The sequence below is a fragment of the Rhopilema esculentum genome, chromosome 5 (genome assembly GCF_057945365.1).
Source record: "Rhopilema esculentum isolate cy_ngs chromosome 5, ASM5794536v1, whole genome shotgun sequence".
NCBI lineage: Eukaryota > Metazoa > Cnidaria > Scyphozoa > Rhizostomeae > Rhizostomatidae > Rhopilema > Rhopilema esculentum.
This window is the reverse complement of record NC_142819.1, coordinates 9,433,881-9,450,758: the sequence shown is the minus strand read 5'-3', so window position 1 is coordinate 9,450,758 and position 16,878 is coordinate 9,433,881. Positions and strand designations below refer to the sequence as shown.

Below are 16,878 nucleotides of genomic sequence, written 5' to 3'. Positions count from 1 at the left end.
ACGCATCAATGCGCAAAGTTATCGAATATCTTTATGTTTCAAGGAAATACAGTGCATACTTCAAGGAAAAATATATTCATCATAATCATAATAATCTATTATCACAATGAGCCTGTAACTCGGCTTTGGAACTTTGAACTTTTTGCTCCAACACCGAAGAGTATACAGACCTGACAAATACGGCATCGAGCATTCATTATTATCATTATTATAAATACTTTGATTTGAAGTTTGCTGTTCGAAATAGCTAAAAATAAAAGCTAATTAAGGCCAACTATTTACAAAAGGTTGATACAAAGGAAATACATAATAATTACAAGAAACTTAAAGCATATGTAAAAGTTTTGCAAATCCTACAGTTGCAATGTTTGCATTTTTGGTCAGAAAACCACGACAGACCGCTAAGCAGTAATTCATCTGCGGCACATGTCGTAAAATGTATGTTTCAAAAAATACTACATAGCTCAAAACATCAAAAACTCAGAAGAGATTTATCTCTAATCAGGAGGTCAAGATAATCTGGTGAGCCAAGAGATTTTAGTTGATAGATGGAAATAATTTTTTATTGAAACAAGCTCTCATTTGCCCGTCACCCATCCTACTTAATAGCTTTTTAGTGTAAAATCTCCGTCTCGGCCAGAACTGATCAAGTTTGATACGAAACGCTGTAAATTTGAAATAAAAGTTTCTATATCTAGGTTACTTGTTACTTTTATTGCTAAATTATGCAGTTTTGCAATTGCTTTGGAAACCAGTCACTGACTACATATTCGGGTTACACATTGTCAACCTTTGGAAAAGTCTAAGATACAACCCATAGAAAACACAATTTCATTCAAGAAGCTACCAGAGACGCTGGAAACGTTTTGGGATAGGGAGCTAAATGCCCAGAACAATGGCAAATTAAAAGAAAAATTGCTTAAATTTTGCAACGGCAAGAGCAACCATCCCACTGCTCCGGCGTCCTTGGAAATTAATCGGATACGGGAATAACTCGCAGAATGCATAACGCTCAGTGGCGAAGCTAGCCAAAAATTGTTGGTCCTGCTATATGGACAGGGCCACGCCCTTATTCAATTGGAAAAGCCTATGGACAAAAATTCTATTTTGCAGATGAATTTTTTCTTAAATTCAGTGAAAAGCAAATTTTAAATCAATGTCTATCTTTTCAAAAATAAACCCATACTTAAAGACGTGCTTTAGGGTGCTTACTTTTCAAACAAATATATGTTAAATTGTAGTAAGCCTCTACAGCTGAAGTAAAAGTTCAAATTGGTGATAATTAAATTTGACGATAAAAGGGGGGGTAGGGGTGGCATTTGAAGTTGCATATCATATATTTGTGGTATTCCACACATAATATAAACCTGACCAATCTAGATACTCTATTAAAATAATTTTAATAAACAACAGAGTTTAAAGTCTGTAGGGGCAAGTTCACATATTCTGCAGAACAATTATTCTGCAGCTGATAAAGAGAGGTACAATCGAATAATATGTCGCATTATCAATGAAAACAACTTTATTAGATAAACCATTAGACGAGAAAACAATTCAGGTAGAAAAATGCAAATTCCGCTGAAATTGGTTTATTCTCCAACTCAAAACTTTCAATCACACAACAGTAAATTCAATTATGCTTTCATCGTCCTTGTCCAAGTCTAAGAAAATTTTATTTAGGCCACCATGATATACCGTGCCTCAAACGATCGTACAAAGGCCGAAATCAGAGTGCCTCATACAGCCAATTCTTGTTATTTACATTTCTTTCTTGCGAACTTTGGACTCTGTCTTGTTACAAATAAAATTTATGCAGCTCAACTGAGGCAAGTTTTGCTGTCAATAATAATATCATTGGTATTGCCAAAGCAAGCAGAAAATCCGCATTCACATCGCCTCGCCATAATACTTGAACTGGCCTCCTTGCTAGTATCTCATAGCAGAACGAGAATGCACAGGGCAATTCTTGCAGTCCTGCTCTCAGAAATAGCAGGACCAAAGGTTTTCAAAACAATGCTCTTTGACCTACGTAGGTAAACCCTCGACCAATCAAATCACAACTGCTTACGAAATGTTATGATGGTCATTTCGACGAGGTCCTGCTCCCGAGATTGAGCAGGACTGCTCTTTGTTCTAGACTATTGTGAAGCAGGACTAAATTCACAAAAGCCCATTGTTAAGCAGGACCAAACATAGGGTATCATAGTTATGAGCAGGACCAAAATACAGGGCTGCCGTAGAAGAGAACAGGACCTTGAGATTAGCACGGGATGCCTGTATCAGCTGGCGGAACTGGGGACTGTTTATCAAAAAGAATTTGAAACTTCCTTTTTGCAAAGAAGAAATTGTTTATTGTTTACAGTAAGTCTTATCTTTGGAAATTCTTGGTCCTGCTCAGCAGGACCAGCAGGACCTTTGGCTTCGCCACTGATAACGCTTATCATTGTGACAGAAGATTCCAGGTACTTATGCTCCACGAGGCTTTCGCAAACGTCCCAATCATAATATAAATTAAACTAGTTTGGACAATATAATACAATGCTACAATAATATTATTTCGAAGAAAGCCTACATAATTTACAGCCCTGTCTAACAAGCATTGAAAACCGTCAACGGCCAGAAATTTCCTGATCGGAGAAGCCTCATTGAAATATCGAACGGGTATTTTCCGGTTCCCCACGACCCTACCAAGAGTAAGGTTATAAGCTTAAATTAATGCATTTTCCAGTGAACTGGAAGCGTCAAAATTAGAAAATTTCCCCACCTTCTGCGATGCGGCAACCAGTGCTGCCTTAGGTAGAAACTTCCGTATGCTTGTTTATTGCTCGTGTTGCAATAATCTCCAAGCAAAAACTTATCCTAGCAGAAAATTTTTGCGGTATCAAAAAAAGTTTTTGAAAGTAAAGCATTTCCCCAACACCCTTTTTACGACTAGCCTTGCGCGCTTTATTTACTATTTCATCGCTGAGATCATTATGTTGTCGAACGAAAGTATATAAACCAATGCTTGATTTTTTTATTTCATTTTGCTTTAAATCATTTAGATAATAATCAGAACGGTACTTTAAAATTGAGGGTAGACGGCCTAACGTTCCCTTTGCTTTTTATACCAGAGCATGCCTTCATTACCCCTACCCAACCTCCCCCCCCCCCCCAAGAAATTTTCTAGGACCGCCCCTGCGCAAAAACCAAGGTAACAGTTACTCTCAAGTTCTTAATTGTAAGGGGGGGAACTCCTTTTTCCAGAAATTTTGCATACCATTTCCATTAATTAACATCCCCTTATTATTTATTTCATGCAAAATTCCTATTTAAACACCCCCCCCCCAATTTAGACATAATTTCGGAAAATCTAAACATTTCAATATATTATGAGCCCCGAATTTTAGTGTTTTTTTAAAAAATGCCAACCTCCCCTCCTGTAGAACCCCCTACAATTAGGGACCTTGTACTCTTGATTAGGTGAAAGTGACGGTCTCTTTATCCAGTCGAGGCTCAGTGTTAAAAGTCCGCTACATTTGAAGTTGAAAATGGAGAAGATCGATAACATACAGTGAGTGGATACTATATCTTTTTAATTTGATCATTTATTTACTCATCTTTAAATTGTGCTTTATTCCTCATTATTGCAAAGACTCGGGTCAATTGTGCGTTCTGTTTTATTTGCAAAAAGATCCGGCTGACAAGTTTGATATGTCCTAGCCATAATTTATTTTAGGAGCTAATAATCAGGACAAGGATTCCCAACTTTGAACTGTACTTTCGACTGATGGAACCAATGTAAACTCAGTGTTAGCTTTAGATGGAGAATAAATATTTAAATTCACTTCACTTTGTTTTGTCATGCTTTTTCATGCATTCTGGTAAATTAATAAATTCATGTTTGTGCTGGTCCAACGAGCTATTAATGTGCAAACTTTTAAAGGATGCAGAAGGTTATTTCGGTGCTGGATATCATTCTTGAGGGGAAATGGGGCGTGGTCCAAAAGGGCGTGATCCGTGACACATCTTTTGTCCCCCCATTTATCCCAGGCTGGAGCCGTCACTGCAACACATCACTTGTATGAGATCTGGAAGGAAGGTGGGAATTGGTGTTTATTCACTGCAAATTAAAACGATTAGTTTTTAAAATAGCAATTATAGACATATTTTGTGCTAGGATTCTTTCACAGAAGTTCTTTGTGAACAAATTGAAGTCAAGTTTATATGGCTTAGTTTTTTGTTCATTTAAATAATATTTTGCATAACTACCTACAAACATTAGCTGAAAAGGTTCAAAAGCAAGCCCTTGTCATGAAGGTTATCAAAACCTTTTTTTAAAACAAATGAATGATACAAAATACAGGAATTGTCTTATTTTTAGTATGTGTTCTGAATTAATAAGAACATCTTGTGTAGAATATAAAGCAGCATATCATGTTTGAGATAACAAGTTTTGTTCTTGACTAAAACTTACTTTTGACAAAAGGATATTTTAAAAATAGCAAAAAACAAATATTTACAGAAAGTGTTTTCAAGTAGGCTTTTGAAATTAAGCAACAAACATCTTCAATCTATTTCATCTTTAGTACGTTCCACAACCCTGAAAAAATTTTGAACTGTTTTCAATTTCAATGAATAGCTCCTACCCTTGCAATGTTTATTGTAGGAATAGTCTTACCTGAAAAGAATAATCTTTTGCCAAGAAAAGATTTGTTTTCTTTTGCATTGCTTGCATTGGCTTTTAAATGCTTTTGCATCTGCAGTTCGTTGACAAGATCAAAAGAAAAAGCTAAACAAATTTTCATTGATGTATTCCTTGAGAGTCTGTCTGAATTCTGATAGTAACAATGATACTAAAAAAGAGAACTCAGAGTAACCTTAACACAATATATACATCAGAAAAAAGCTATCAAAAAGATTTTTCTTTTAGTTGGATGTTAACATTTCTAATAATCATGAATGCAATCTCATTATCTTGCTGTAAATGCTTAGAATTGTATTGTTCTAACAGTCATGGAGCACTCTGCCTGTCCTACAAAAATCCATAGATGAGCCTAGGAATATTAGATGTTGACAAATTTCACACTAGAGTACTCCCCCAGTGCAGCTTACAATGAAGGAAAGAGTGTACTTTTTGAGACTGAAAACATACTAGATCTATTATACATGAAGGTTGTCTTTGTCCTGCACAAAAATTTTGATTAAAGAAATGGCCAATTATTCCTCCCTCTCAATAGCCCTGCACTCTGCAAGGACCACTTGACAGTAATCTTTTGTTGCCATTCTTAAAATACATTCGATCACATGTTGTTCTTTTATTTAGGTTTGTCTTGAAATAGGCATTGGGGGCCTGATCCGCTGTAAATAATGGTCTTTTGACAAATTTCTGTTGTTGTTTGTCTACTTTGCACATCTATTCCACCCGCAGTTTATTTTCAAGGCTACTCCTACAGAAAACTTGCCACATCCATCTTGTCAGCACATTTCTTCCCTCCATGTCATATGCTTTTCTAGTGTCTCTGTAGCCCTGCTTCTATTTAAAAATTCATTAGCACAAAACACACCTTCTTGATTGGCAAAGATACACATTGTGTTTTGAGAGAACGATTGGAAATAGTAATCATTATGTTTATGCTTTCATAATAGGTCTGAAGTTAATTGCCTAAACAAAGAATATCAAGTATCTGATTAGGCTGTTGAAAGCTGTGGAGAGTGTTTTAAAGTATTCTAAAATGCACAAACTTGCATTCTTTTTTCAGTCAAACTCTATGGCCAGGTCAAGTTGCTTTAGACAAAGTGAGTCTGGCTGACACAGGCAAATGCACGACTTGCAATGTTTCTGTTTACTCGTAGTATGACTGAACGGTTACACAAGTGATTAATTAGAATGGCTGTAATAAAAGCTTCTATGCTTTTTGATCGCTTTCAAAGGCAATCAGAGCCAACAAGCTGCATAAACACTCGGTTAATAATTAAATCAATCGCTTCATTGGACAAATCTGCAAATGCATTTGCACAAATTCTAATTTTTTTCTTCGACTAATATATTTTGCTTCGTTAATATGAAAAATAAGTATTGTTATTACCGTTATCCAAGTTACTGTATACTTGCTTTTATGCCAATCCTTCGTCACCATGCTTAAACTATAAAATAACATCCAGCATAAAGCCTGCACCAGGATGCTTATGTACTGTGGAGGAGCCTTTGATCTCTGCCTGCTCAAACAAAATAGAGCAGGTAGGCGCATTCATGTGTACTCCGTGTCCCTGACAGAAATTACGCTCAACGAGTCCCATACCTCAATGTAGAGAGCATATATGTGCACCGAGGCGTATCGTATGACTCATGTAGAGCTAACTGCCGTGCAAGGGAATGATCGTTGGCAGCGTAGACATACCCTTGTTTTCCGTTTAAAATTTAAAAGCAACATATTTAAAGAGGATGAGGAGAATTACTTTTATCACAACATTGTCAATACGATGAAGCTTCGATATGTGCAGATTATCTGGCCTTGTCGCGATGTTCGTCTGGTTTTTATACATTATAGCTTGTCTTAGTTATGCAGTGAGCAGCAACCCAGGACTACCGACGCGAATAGTTGGCGATAAACACGATACTATCGATAATGTCGGTTCAGCTGTTTCTGCAAAGAAATCTAATATTGCAAATGAAAAGCGAAGCAAAAGGGCACCGTTGCCAAGCCCCAAACCAACACCTCAATTGCTTCTGCCATCAGATACTATTATCACAAAGAGACAGTTTATGCCCGTTCCGCCAGAAATTGCCGGAAGAGAGTTCTTGCCAAGGAGAGAGTTTGAGGGCGGTGCTTTGCTGCCAACTCCACGAATTATCCGACCTCTTGAGCTAGAACGTGGTCCACCGATAGAAAGGGGTCGTTTTTTACCGCCCCCAATTGACTTAGAAAGAAGACCGTTTTTCGGCCAAGGCCTAGTAGCACCACCATTTATTCCAGAATTTCGACGAAGGCCAATGTTTCACGAGGGTCCACCAAGCTTAGTACCCATGAACCCTGATCTTCCAGCAAGACATATTTTTCTTGGGCCGCATAACCCACATTTTATGAATCCTGGTCATGCTTTAGAAGACACGGAGCGTTTTGGGTCGCTGGGTGACACACCACTCTTGCCTATGCCCCACAGGCATCGTTTTGAAGAAGGTTTCGTCGCTGCCCCACCCATGAGGGAAGGTTACCTTCCTTTACTTCAGCATCGTCTTCATCAAGCAGAAAGCCCTCGTTTGCACTTGCCCGAGCGCTTGCTATCGGCTCCGCCTACACGCTTGCAAGAGGCCGTACGACTTCAACACGAGATAGCACAGTTACCCCATGCTATACAGGAGCACCCTCATCACATCTTAAAAGCTAACTATGCCCCTGCTAGCCTTTTATCAAATGCAGACTCTAATGAAGCTACTGATGACAATCCAGAAGCTAGCGAGGGCGACGACAACATCGAGAATATGATGAACGAGCTAAGCAAACACAAATCAGGCAAAGCATGGGTTACTGATGTTAATATTTACGACAAGAAGAGAAAAATGAACGATCTTGCCAGCTTTTTGGAGGACGAAAAAGAGGAAGATGATGATGATTTTGGTGAGTTTTTGTGCAAGTTATGAAGTTGTTTTCAGTCAGCAAATGTGTTGCTAAGATAAAGTAGAGAAAAATAGGTTAACGTCACTTCTTTGTTGCTTGCTATGGCGATGCTTTTTGTTTTAAGATTTGGTAAGGTCATTCGTTTGGAAGGCTACTACTTTGATGATGTCGCAGTGCATCATTTAAAAGTCGTATTTGCACCTTGGCTTGCCGTAACGGTCTTTTAAAGCGCTGTGGGATTTTAGATCAAGGTTTATTTCACTTAACAGTTCGTCATCGCTGGAAGCATTAACTTTGCAGGTTGTTATAAAAGGCTTCAAGCTTGCTTTCTGCAATTATGTCACCAAATTTTCAATCCAGTATTATAAACTTCGAAAAGTCAACTTGTTTCAGGTTTCAATCTTAAAATCTCTTCAAAGATCAATTTTGCAGTTTACAAGAAATACTAAAATATTTCTTTTGATTTTAAGAATTGCTTATAAAGTCAAATGCTTTTTATTTTCAATCAATGTATGATTTACAATAGCCATATTATGTATTCATCCCGTTGATAAAACATTTGCCTATTCACGTTTTCTTTCAAGGTCTTCTAGCCTCCAATGCCTAGTGTCTCAGATTTTTTAATCTAGTTATAGTAACATGAGTTTTGAATAATTATTTTTAGACTTTCTGTGCAATATTTCAAATATATTGCTGATTCCTTTGTAACATAGTTAGATAGTTCAAATTTTTATCACCGTTTTGAGAATCTTGAACTCAGCCCTGGGGCTCTGCCCTTGTTTTATATTCCTGCACGCTTGGGCGCTCTGATAGCAAGCTCAATTACTTATCGTTAAAAAACTGGTCACATTCAACCTGCTGGACTATAATCAGCGGTTGCTTCTTCATGCTCACTGGGTCTTTAAAGGTTATCTTTGAAGATAATTCCAAGTGCAGATTTGATTACGCTTTGTTCGTAATTTTTTTTTCTAGTTTGGCCCATAATGTCAAGAATCTTCGCGCATTATGACTTCATTATTCGCCTCATCTACAAGATGATAACCTTACATCGAAATTATAAACTTTATATTTGGGTGCACACAAATAAGATAAGATATACAATCACACTTCAAATTTCGTGTCATTTTATCGCACATTTAAAAGCTTTTGTTGCAAAGATGATTCCATTATTTTCTTCATAAAATTTGCCTTACAATTATGCCAATGGTTACTGTAGCCTTTTTCTCGAGACTCTGTTCTAATTTTCATGAGGAAAGTATCCATCTATTCCAGTTTATTTGCAAAGCATTTCCTTTTTTGTTGTCATTGAATGTCCTTATTTTCGTTATCTTTAAAAGAAGCTCTTTTAAGCTAATATTTCTCTTGGTCGGAAGAAGAGTCGAAGTTGTTTCCTCATTTGCTGCTAAAATGATAACATCAAATGCGATGCTTCAAACTGCTTGTTTATAACATGTGGATTCATTTCCTTATTTTCCTGCCCAATGATTTGTTAATCAATCGTATTCCTAATTTTACTTATCGTTCACCTCTAACCAAGTTTAAGCAGTAACCAAAGTGGGTAAGTCCAAGATTTTTGCATCTTTTTCGAAATGCTGTTAGTATGCTTGCTATTTCGGTTCGCCCCCTATCAATTTGACGGAGCTCCCCGTGTCCCTGTATTTACGTCCGTGATATTTTACAAATCCGTGACATATATAAACATTCTTCTACGTAGATCCCTGTTCGGCAAGACCATGTAAAAATGACGGCATTTGTCGACCGAAGGAAAATGGCCGATATGAGTGTGTTTGTACCCGGAGATTCAAAGGAAAGCACTGCACTGGTAGGACGTTTTTTTAAAACTAGACAAATACTTGGTGAATTTTATAATGAGCTAGCTTTGTAGAGGTTCATTTATATTTTTCTCTAAATGGTGTTATTTGTGCAATAGATTTCAACATATGCTTTGTACGATACGTTCATAGGATTCTGCTCTACCGATGGCATGATATAATATCTTCGACCTCTCCAAAAAATTGGATTTGATAAGCTAGGCTTGCAAAGTTTTATCACCTCTAAATAGTATTTATTGATTGGTCGTAAACCAAACAATTGGCAAATCAGCGAATAATTCCTCGGTTCAAAAATGATGATTGCCTTTATAATGAAGGTTATCTTTATGATATTCACTAATGTAATTATTTAGACATCTGGCCTCTTCATTAATGATTAACAATAATGGATCTTACAATTGAGTTTCTGTTATCACTTTATTTTTGGTACCCCTAAAATTCATGTTATCGTATTCTGTGTCTACAAGAAATGGCGATTGCCTTCTTTTCTGTTTTTTAGTTGGTCCAGGACAAAATGTCTTCTACATCGTTTAAAGGGGTATTCACTCTACCCTTTGCTTTTCTTACATCTTATCCAACTCTTTTACAACCCTATCCAAAATTTTTGAAGTGTAATTATGTATAACGTTTGATTCGTTGCAGTCCGAAATCGCTGCTACCCAAGCCCTTGTCACAACGAAGGACATTGTACGGAAACCGTGACAGGATTCGAGTGCACCTGCGCAGTTGGATTTAAAGGCAGAAGATGCGCAGGTATCAATTACATTGCATATGCACTTTCATGTCTTTATTACTATCTCAATTAAGAAGCATTGTATCTTTGGTGACTCGGGTCTTTGTCAGTTTCGACACACTCTTTCCCCCCTCATGGTCTACCATGTACAACGTAACATAAACAGAGCGCCACGCCTAACGTAGATCACCTATTGTCCTTCAACCTCAGGCAGATGCAATTTGCTATACTGACTTTCAAGATAAATAGTTGCAACAAACACAAACCATGTAGAAAAAAGTCTCTTCATTTTCCTTATTTTTGAAAGATGCTTGATTTTTGGTGAGCCCCGCCCGAAAACTATACTGGATAATTGAAACTTAAACTGGAGAATCCTCCTGCCCCCCCCCCCCCCCCCCCCGTGACACTTAACACAGCAAAAATTTCAAAGTCGTCAACAAATTTCCGTTTAAATTCAGACAGCTACTCAGAGGATGGGAATAAATGATCCCCTGATTGTTTTTTCAGGATTTCTTTCATTCACTGCCATTTTTTCAACCTGCTTTTTGCATCAATTCCCCCCGTTTTTGAAGATCCTCTGTTTATTGAATTTTTAGATTTGGACGGTCCCCGTTTATTTCTTCTCCATTCTATTTAATCCTTTGCATATTCCCGACCACAGAGTAAGATTACTACGACGTGACGCTGAGGTTGTTGTTGGTATTAACTTTTTTATGCCTTTTGCAATTCACACTGCCAGAATTGAGACTCTTATACACTTAAAGTCAATTTAAATAGGTTCTTGATTGTCTTCAAATTTTTTTGGTACAGAGAAAAATTACTGCTTACCAAACCCCTGCATGAATGATGGCATCTGTAATGAATCTCCCGATGGCTACGTATGTACATGTGGTCAAGGGTTCCAAGGAAAATCATGCGAAGGTAAATTTATGCAAATTTATGATTGCATGTGATTATGAATCCAAGCTAAATTCTTTTCAACGAATCTTCGATTTCCGAGTTTCGTTGCGCCGAATGTCACTAGATGTAGCAAGGACCACCCATTATTATATCATGGTTTTGTTCACACAATATGTATTTTTCTTTCACTTTCTTTTGAAAGATATCGAATTGTTTGTTGTCATATCTAACTTCAATTTTTATGTTTATCTGTTACTGATCCTAGAACTTTTTTCTCTCTTAGTTTCTTTGGATGCGCAAATTATTTTGCAGTTCTATCGATCATCATGACCTTAATTCATTTGATGCGCTTGTATCTAATCCTTGTTTCTCCTATCTCTACGCCAGTCAGAAGAAGTGCTTGCAATCCTAACCCTTGTTTGAACAACGCTCACTGCATAGTGGGAGGAAGTTCCAGCTTCCAGTGTGTTTGTCTGCAAGGATACAGTGGAAAAACATGTGACAGTGAGTACTTGTCCCTTCTCTGCTTTAAAAGTTTTTAGAGATTCAAATTTCTATCAAACTAATGCTATTTATGCATCATTTCTACTTTTTGGTATCATTTAGGCATCACAATTTGATGCAAGCAAAAAATATTCACATTAAAGCACCGCTTAAAATTGAAACTTTTAGCAAAGCTCTGCAAAAAATTCGGCTCTTATATAATTCTTTAAAATAGACCGTTAATTATGCTGTTGAGGACTTTGACTGATTTTGGATCTGCAAGTGCTTCGGTGATAGTACATAATTGTTTATTTTACAGGTTTCGGATTTCCAGGAGAGAGAACGATAAACGGAAACCAAAGAAGCGACATCGCCGTTCCTTCGCCGTCTTTAATGGCGTGTTTGAACAATCCGTGCATGAACGACGGTCTATGCAGGCCAGATCCTACGACAGAGCGTGGATTCAAGTGTGCCTGTATCTCTGAATACAAAGGAGTTCTTTGTGAAGGTATCCTACTGTGGTTTACATTTATTGAAAATATTACTTCAAAAAGAGCCCTAAAGGAGCATACACAGAAACTAAACTTTTGCTGGATCCACAGTTCTCAAATCGACCTACGTAAAACTCTAAAGAGAATGCGCTATCATATACTCAGGACCGTAACTATTAATTTCCTTAAAGGGCTAGAGGGGGAAAGCTTATGCCCTTGTCTAATGAACAATGTTTTGTCTCCTCCTGTACTCAAACAATAATGTCCCTTCAATAAATCTCTCTTTCATACTGTATTAATACTGTATCTTTCATGTTTCTTTTATTTTTGCTTTCTTTTAAATTACTTTAAAATCTATTAAAGTATTAAGGGTACACAATTACTATACCTAGTCAATTAAAAATTTATTGAAGATGCTAATTTCCACATAAGGAGTTCATTAGTGACTTGCTTTTCTTGCAGAAAAAACATGCAAGTGTGAAAACAACGGATTTTGTGTGACACAAGGGCTGCAGTCAAAGTGCATCTGTAAAGCTGGCTACGCTGGAGATCAGTGCGAAAGTAATTTACACAACTATTCATACATGATATAGTATTTTTTGGTATTTTATTTCAGTTTGACTTCTAAACACAAAGTTTAAGAATGACAAATATTTTAGGCCTTTTTTTCAAAATCCAGAAGAGTCGCACCAATTGACAGTGTAAAGAACAGCCTGAAAATTAATAATTGTATCAAACAATCCCTTTTTCTTGTTCTTTCTTCTTTTTTTAAAGTGAAGGTTAATGTGGACTTAGATAAACAGTATAGCCTATCGGATAAATGGGGAGGGGGTGTATATTAAAAGAAATATCAAAGCTATTTCCTTTATTTTGTTTTTGAAAATGCATAAGTTTCCTCGAAATTAGACCGGGATCACTGGTCTCTTTGTAGCATATTTGTGCATCATCACAGTTAATGCTCTGTCTATCGTTTAATTGCGCGATATTGTTTATTCTTAAGAGCACACACAGTGCAATGACGATACTTGCATGCATGGCGGACTTTGCATTGAAGAAATAGGATCTTTCAAGTGTAAGTGCGAAGATGGCTACAAAGGACTTCGATGTGAAGGTAATATCATCTTTAATCCGTAAAAAGCAAATACCAATAAGTTTTCAATTTAGTTTGCGGTTCTCTTTCTTATACGTTCTTTGTGTATTTGACATGGCTGGAAGATTTTTGTTGCTCTTTTTTATTGAAGTATCCTTTTTCATGCTTATGTCTGTCTAAATAGTGCAGTTCCTTGTATTCAAACTGATGGAACTTTAGATTTTATATGAGATATTCTAAAAAAATTACGCCACCAAGATATATAGCTTCTAAAAGGAGCTGGTTTGATAAGCCTGCAAAATTTCAAAAGAGCATGAAAAAGTGGAGGAAAGCTCCAATTTCTGAATTAATATTTCAAAGGTTAAAGCTCGACTTTTGCAGTCGTCCATTAAACATGATTCAACATCTTGTATTATTTGAACCTTTGCCAAATCAATTTTTTGTGTGAAATGAAGCGTTGTAAATTCATTCATTCTTTATCACGTACTTGGTTTAATTCCAAAAGAGATCTATTTGCAACAGAAAACCTAACTGAATTCATACGTTGTGCTCAGGTGTCGACCATTGCAGTCCAAACCCTTGTCTTCATGGTGGTTCATGCAAAGACCTACGTGATACATATCAATGTGAATGCCCAAAGACTTATAAAGGCAAACAATGTGAAGGTGTGTTAATTAAAACTGATACTTGAATATTTTGAGAAGTATGGTGTCAATATGCCGGATGTTAGAATGCAGTTTTTGTGTAGGATGTATATGACCTAGTTACTTGGTGATAAGAAGAAATCTTATTTTATACTGGTTGTTTATGCTTCTGAAGCCGATGCGCCAATTGGTTTTTCAATTCTAACGAGCAAATGAATTTCAACGGGTTGTAGTTATTCATACAACGGGAGGCGGCTGCATTGCGAAGCGGCAAAGAAAGCTGATAACTTAAAAATCATTTGTTAAAACCAATTGCACCATTGAACTCAAGAACCATATGACTACTAAATTATAAGTTGAAGGTTTTTCATACATTATTTGTCTAAATTCTGTTTACATTTTCAGATTTCAACTTCTGTTTTCCAAATCCTTGTCAAAATGGTGGCACGTGCTTTGGATATTCCAGTGGATTCCAGTGTGATTGTCCAAACAGCTTCAGTGGCAAAAACTGTGAAAGTAAGTGACTTAATAAGTTAATAGAATTCGATGGAATCAAACTGTATGCTAATTTTTTCATTTTCTATCAAGTCGGAAAGCTGACCAATGGATAATGGTCTTACAATCTAAATTTTGAATTTGTGATGGGTTTTTTACGTGGTACTAGACGATTTTTTTACCAGCATTAAGGCTGCAAAAATGCTAATGAAGTTTATAAAGAGCACGAAAATTAGGTTTTTGCAATCTCCAATTTAGTCTCTTAGCAGATTATTCAAATATAATTATTATTTTATAAACAATTTTGATTTCTTTAACAGAAAAGCTGTACTGTAATTCGAATCCATGCAGAAACAGCGGTCAGTGTGTTGAGGTACCTGACAGCTTCAAATGTTTATGTGGGAAGGGATTCACTGGAAACTCTTGTGAAGGTAAGCAAAAGTTGAAGACTAGAAACCTTTTATCACCAATAGGTGAAAAAAACTCCAAATTTGATATGATCACTTGAACTATATACAATTGACAAGATCTTCAATCATAAATTCCTCATTTATCAAATTAACACGTGAATCAAATTGATTAGTAATTCTACTTGAAATTTGCAAACAATCTTTTCGTGATACAGTTTGCAAATTTCAAGCAGAGGTACATAAAAGAGGAGATTGAGGATCTTAACGCATTAAAGTTCATTGTTACTAGTTACATGTTATTGAAAATTTTTTGCAAGGTTTTTTTGCACCAATGTTAAACAACTTGGACAAACTCTTATTTTCCGTAGTTCAAAACTACTGTGCAAGCAGTCCTTGCCGCAACGGAGGCTCGTGCCAAAACAAAGGAAACAGCTTCAAGTGCACTTGTACTGAACATTTTATTGGAGACACGTGTGAAGGTATGTCAAAACAATTCTAGAACGACGTTAATGCAAAATCTTGAGTCGACATAGAATTTAAAAATAAATAAATAAAATCAATAAAATCAAAAAATGCAAATTTTGTGTAGACATTTCTACTAGCACATCCTTCTGCTCTATTGGTATTTTAAGAAGATTTTTATGCTTTGATTTTACCAGGATTTTGCTGTTAGATCCTTTCCGGATGTCCTGCATCGCATCTGAGTTATTCAAATCTCTATAGGTCTCGACAAAGGTTATTTTGCATTCATAAGATCTTCTTAGGCTTGTTCAAAACGCTTCTTTTAATCTTGGTGTCATAGTTTAACAGGATGGAGTGTTTCTTCAATTGAGCATCATAATTAAAGTCTGGCGTATGCTTTGGAAGAATAAAGTTATCCTTTTGCCTCCTGTATTTGGCTCTTCGGCTTTTCTCAAAGAAGTAGCCATTATGATATCTTTGATCTATCGTTAAGTTTTATTTTTTAGTCTTTTCATTTATTCTTACGATTATTATAGCCAGTTTTGTGCATTTCGATACAGGTGCCCTGGTTTTGTTTATCTTGCTTCGCCTAAATCGTCTTTACTTAATTATTTCTATATTGGAAGCAATTAAAATAATTGCATATCTCTTTTCAGTTTTCAACGAATGTATTGAGAAGCCTTGTATGAACGGAGGCAAGTGTGAAATGCGGCCTCATGGAGGCTATAAATGCTCGTGTACATTGGGATTTGCCGGTCCTCATTGCGAGCGTAAGTCTTGTTTTAGCATTCGATGATGGAAACGTATCGACAACTAAGAATTACATCATATTTTTTAACATTTAATCTGAAGATTTTGAAAATTTCTTCTTGTTTTATTTTAAATTCCAAGCTCACTTTTCGGTTTTATTTGTTTTTTACAGTTGTACAAATATTCTGTATAATTCGACTAAAATATACACGACCCAAAAAATGTATTGAGGTATCTATCTTAGGCCGTTAGCCGAAAAGCTTGATTTAAACAAAGCAATAATGATTCTAGCAAGATAACTCTTGGATAACTTGTTTTAAACTAAAACATGATAGGTATTATGGCAGGTTGGTAAAGTTTTATCAAAATTTTATTTCATAAGTTTGATATTTTGATAGCAGAAGTTTTCTAAATAAAATAGTAGCAATTCTTTCTTTTTTATATATCCGAAATAAGCTCCTTTCAACAACCGCAGGTTTGCATTATGGAAACTAATTTAAAGGAACAAAACCTGGATTGCAATCCATTAGTATCGAGATTCGGAATCTGTTGTGTTTTTACGGCCATCCATGAATATGGGATCACAATCCCAATCCACCTCTGAAATGGGGTCGAATTTTGTTGAATAAGAATTGCAATCAGGTCTTTAAGCATTTTCAGAATCAGAATCCCGATCTCCAGTCTCAATTTTCGCTGCATTTAAACGGAATAAAAGGGTACAGCATTTCATGGACAATGCATCATATTCCCAAAACACTAAAGCATAGTCAAGTACGACACAACACAGTATTATAAGAACATCAAAATACAACAGAAATGCAAGATGACACAAGACAGCACAAGAATTAATAGCAACCCTTTTGCTTTCTTAGAAATCGATGAATGCCAGCCTAACCCTTGCAAAAGCGACGGTATTTGCACCAACAACCCAAATGGAGGGTTCTCGTGCGGATGCAAGGAAGGTTTCCGTGGCTTGACATGCGCAGGTAC

General features: G+C 36.3%; 2 protein-coding genes across 3 annotated transcripts in view; one reads left to right on the top strand and one right to left on the bottom strand.

Moving 5' to 3' along the window:
* Positions 1-108: 108 nt before the first annotated feature.
* LOC148960262 (uncharacterized) lies at positions 109-6,230 on the bottom strand. The gene is made up of 3 exons (XM_089108527.1): positions 6,069-6,230; positions 4,661-4,835; positions 109-4,070 (listed from the first exon to the last, which is right to left on the bottom strand). The coding sequence occupies exons 1-3, from the start codon at positions 6,228-6,230 to the stop codon at positions 4,024-4,026; spliced, it is 384 nt and encodes a 127-aa protein (XP_088964653.1). The 3' UTR covers positions 109-4,023.
* Positions 6,231-6,475: 245 nt separating this feature from the next.
* Positions 6,476-16,878, top strand: part of LOC135689734 (uncharacterized) — a 29,599-nt gene continuing 19,196 nt past the window's right edge. For both annotated transcript variants that reach the window (XM_065207061.2, XM_065207060.2), the window contains exons 1-14: positions 6,476-7,598; positions 9,313-9,420; positions 10,073-10,183; positions 10,974-11,084; positions 11,451-11,567; positions 11,866-12,054; positions 12,500-12,598; positions 13,038-13,148; positions 13,682-13,792; positions 14,177-14,287; positions 14,587-14,697; positions 15,045-15,155; positions 15,795-15,908; positions 16,761-16,874. In XM_065207061.2, the coding sequence (XP_065063133.2) occupies positions 6,476-7,598; positions 9,313-9,420; positions 10,073-10,183; positions 10,974-11,084; positions 11,451-11,567; positions 11,866-12,054; positions 12,500-12,598; positions 13,038-13,148; positions 13,682-13,792; positions 14,177-14,287; positions 14,587-14,697; positions 15,045-15,155; positions 15,795-15,908; positions 16,761-16,874 (2,641 nt within the window). The remainder of the gene's footprint in view (positions 7,599-9,312; positions 9,421-10,072; positions 10,184-10,973; positions 11,085-11,450; positions 11,568-11,865; positions 12,055-12,499; positions 12,599-13,037; positions 13,149-13,681; positions 13,793-14,176; positions 14,288-14,586; positions 14,698-15,044; positions 15,156-15,794; positions 15,909-16,760; positions 16,875-16,878) is intronic.

Excerpts from the sequence above, each read along its gene's own strand:
- LOC148960262 (XM_089108527.1), bottom strand. The coding sequence starts at position 6,230 with ATGCGCCTACCTGCTCTATTTTGTTTGAGCAGGCAGAGATCAAAGGCT. Across the intron at positions 4,836-6,068 it reads ATACAGTAACTTGGATAACG|TATCATTGTTACTATCAGAA; the intron begins GTAATAACAATA and ends TCTCTTTTTTAG. Across the intron at positions 4,071-4,660 it reads CAAAAGATTATTCTTTTCAG|ATCTCATACAAGTGATGTGT; the intron begins GTAAGACTATTC and ends CCTTCCTTCCAG.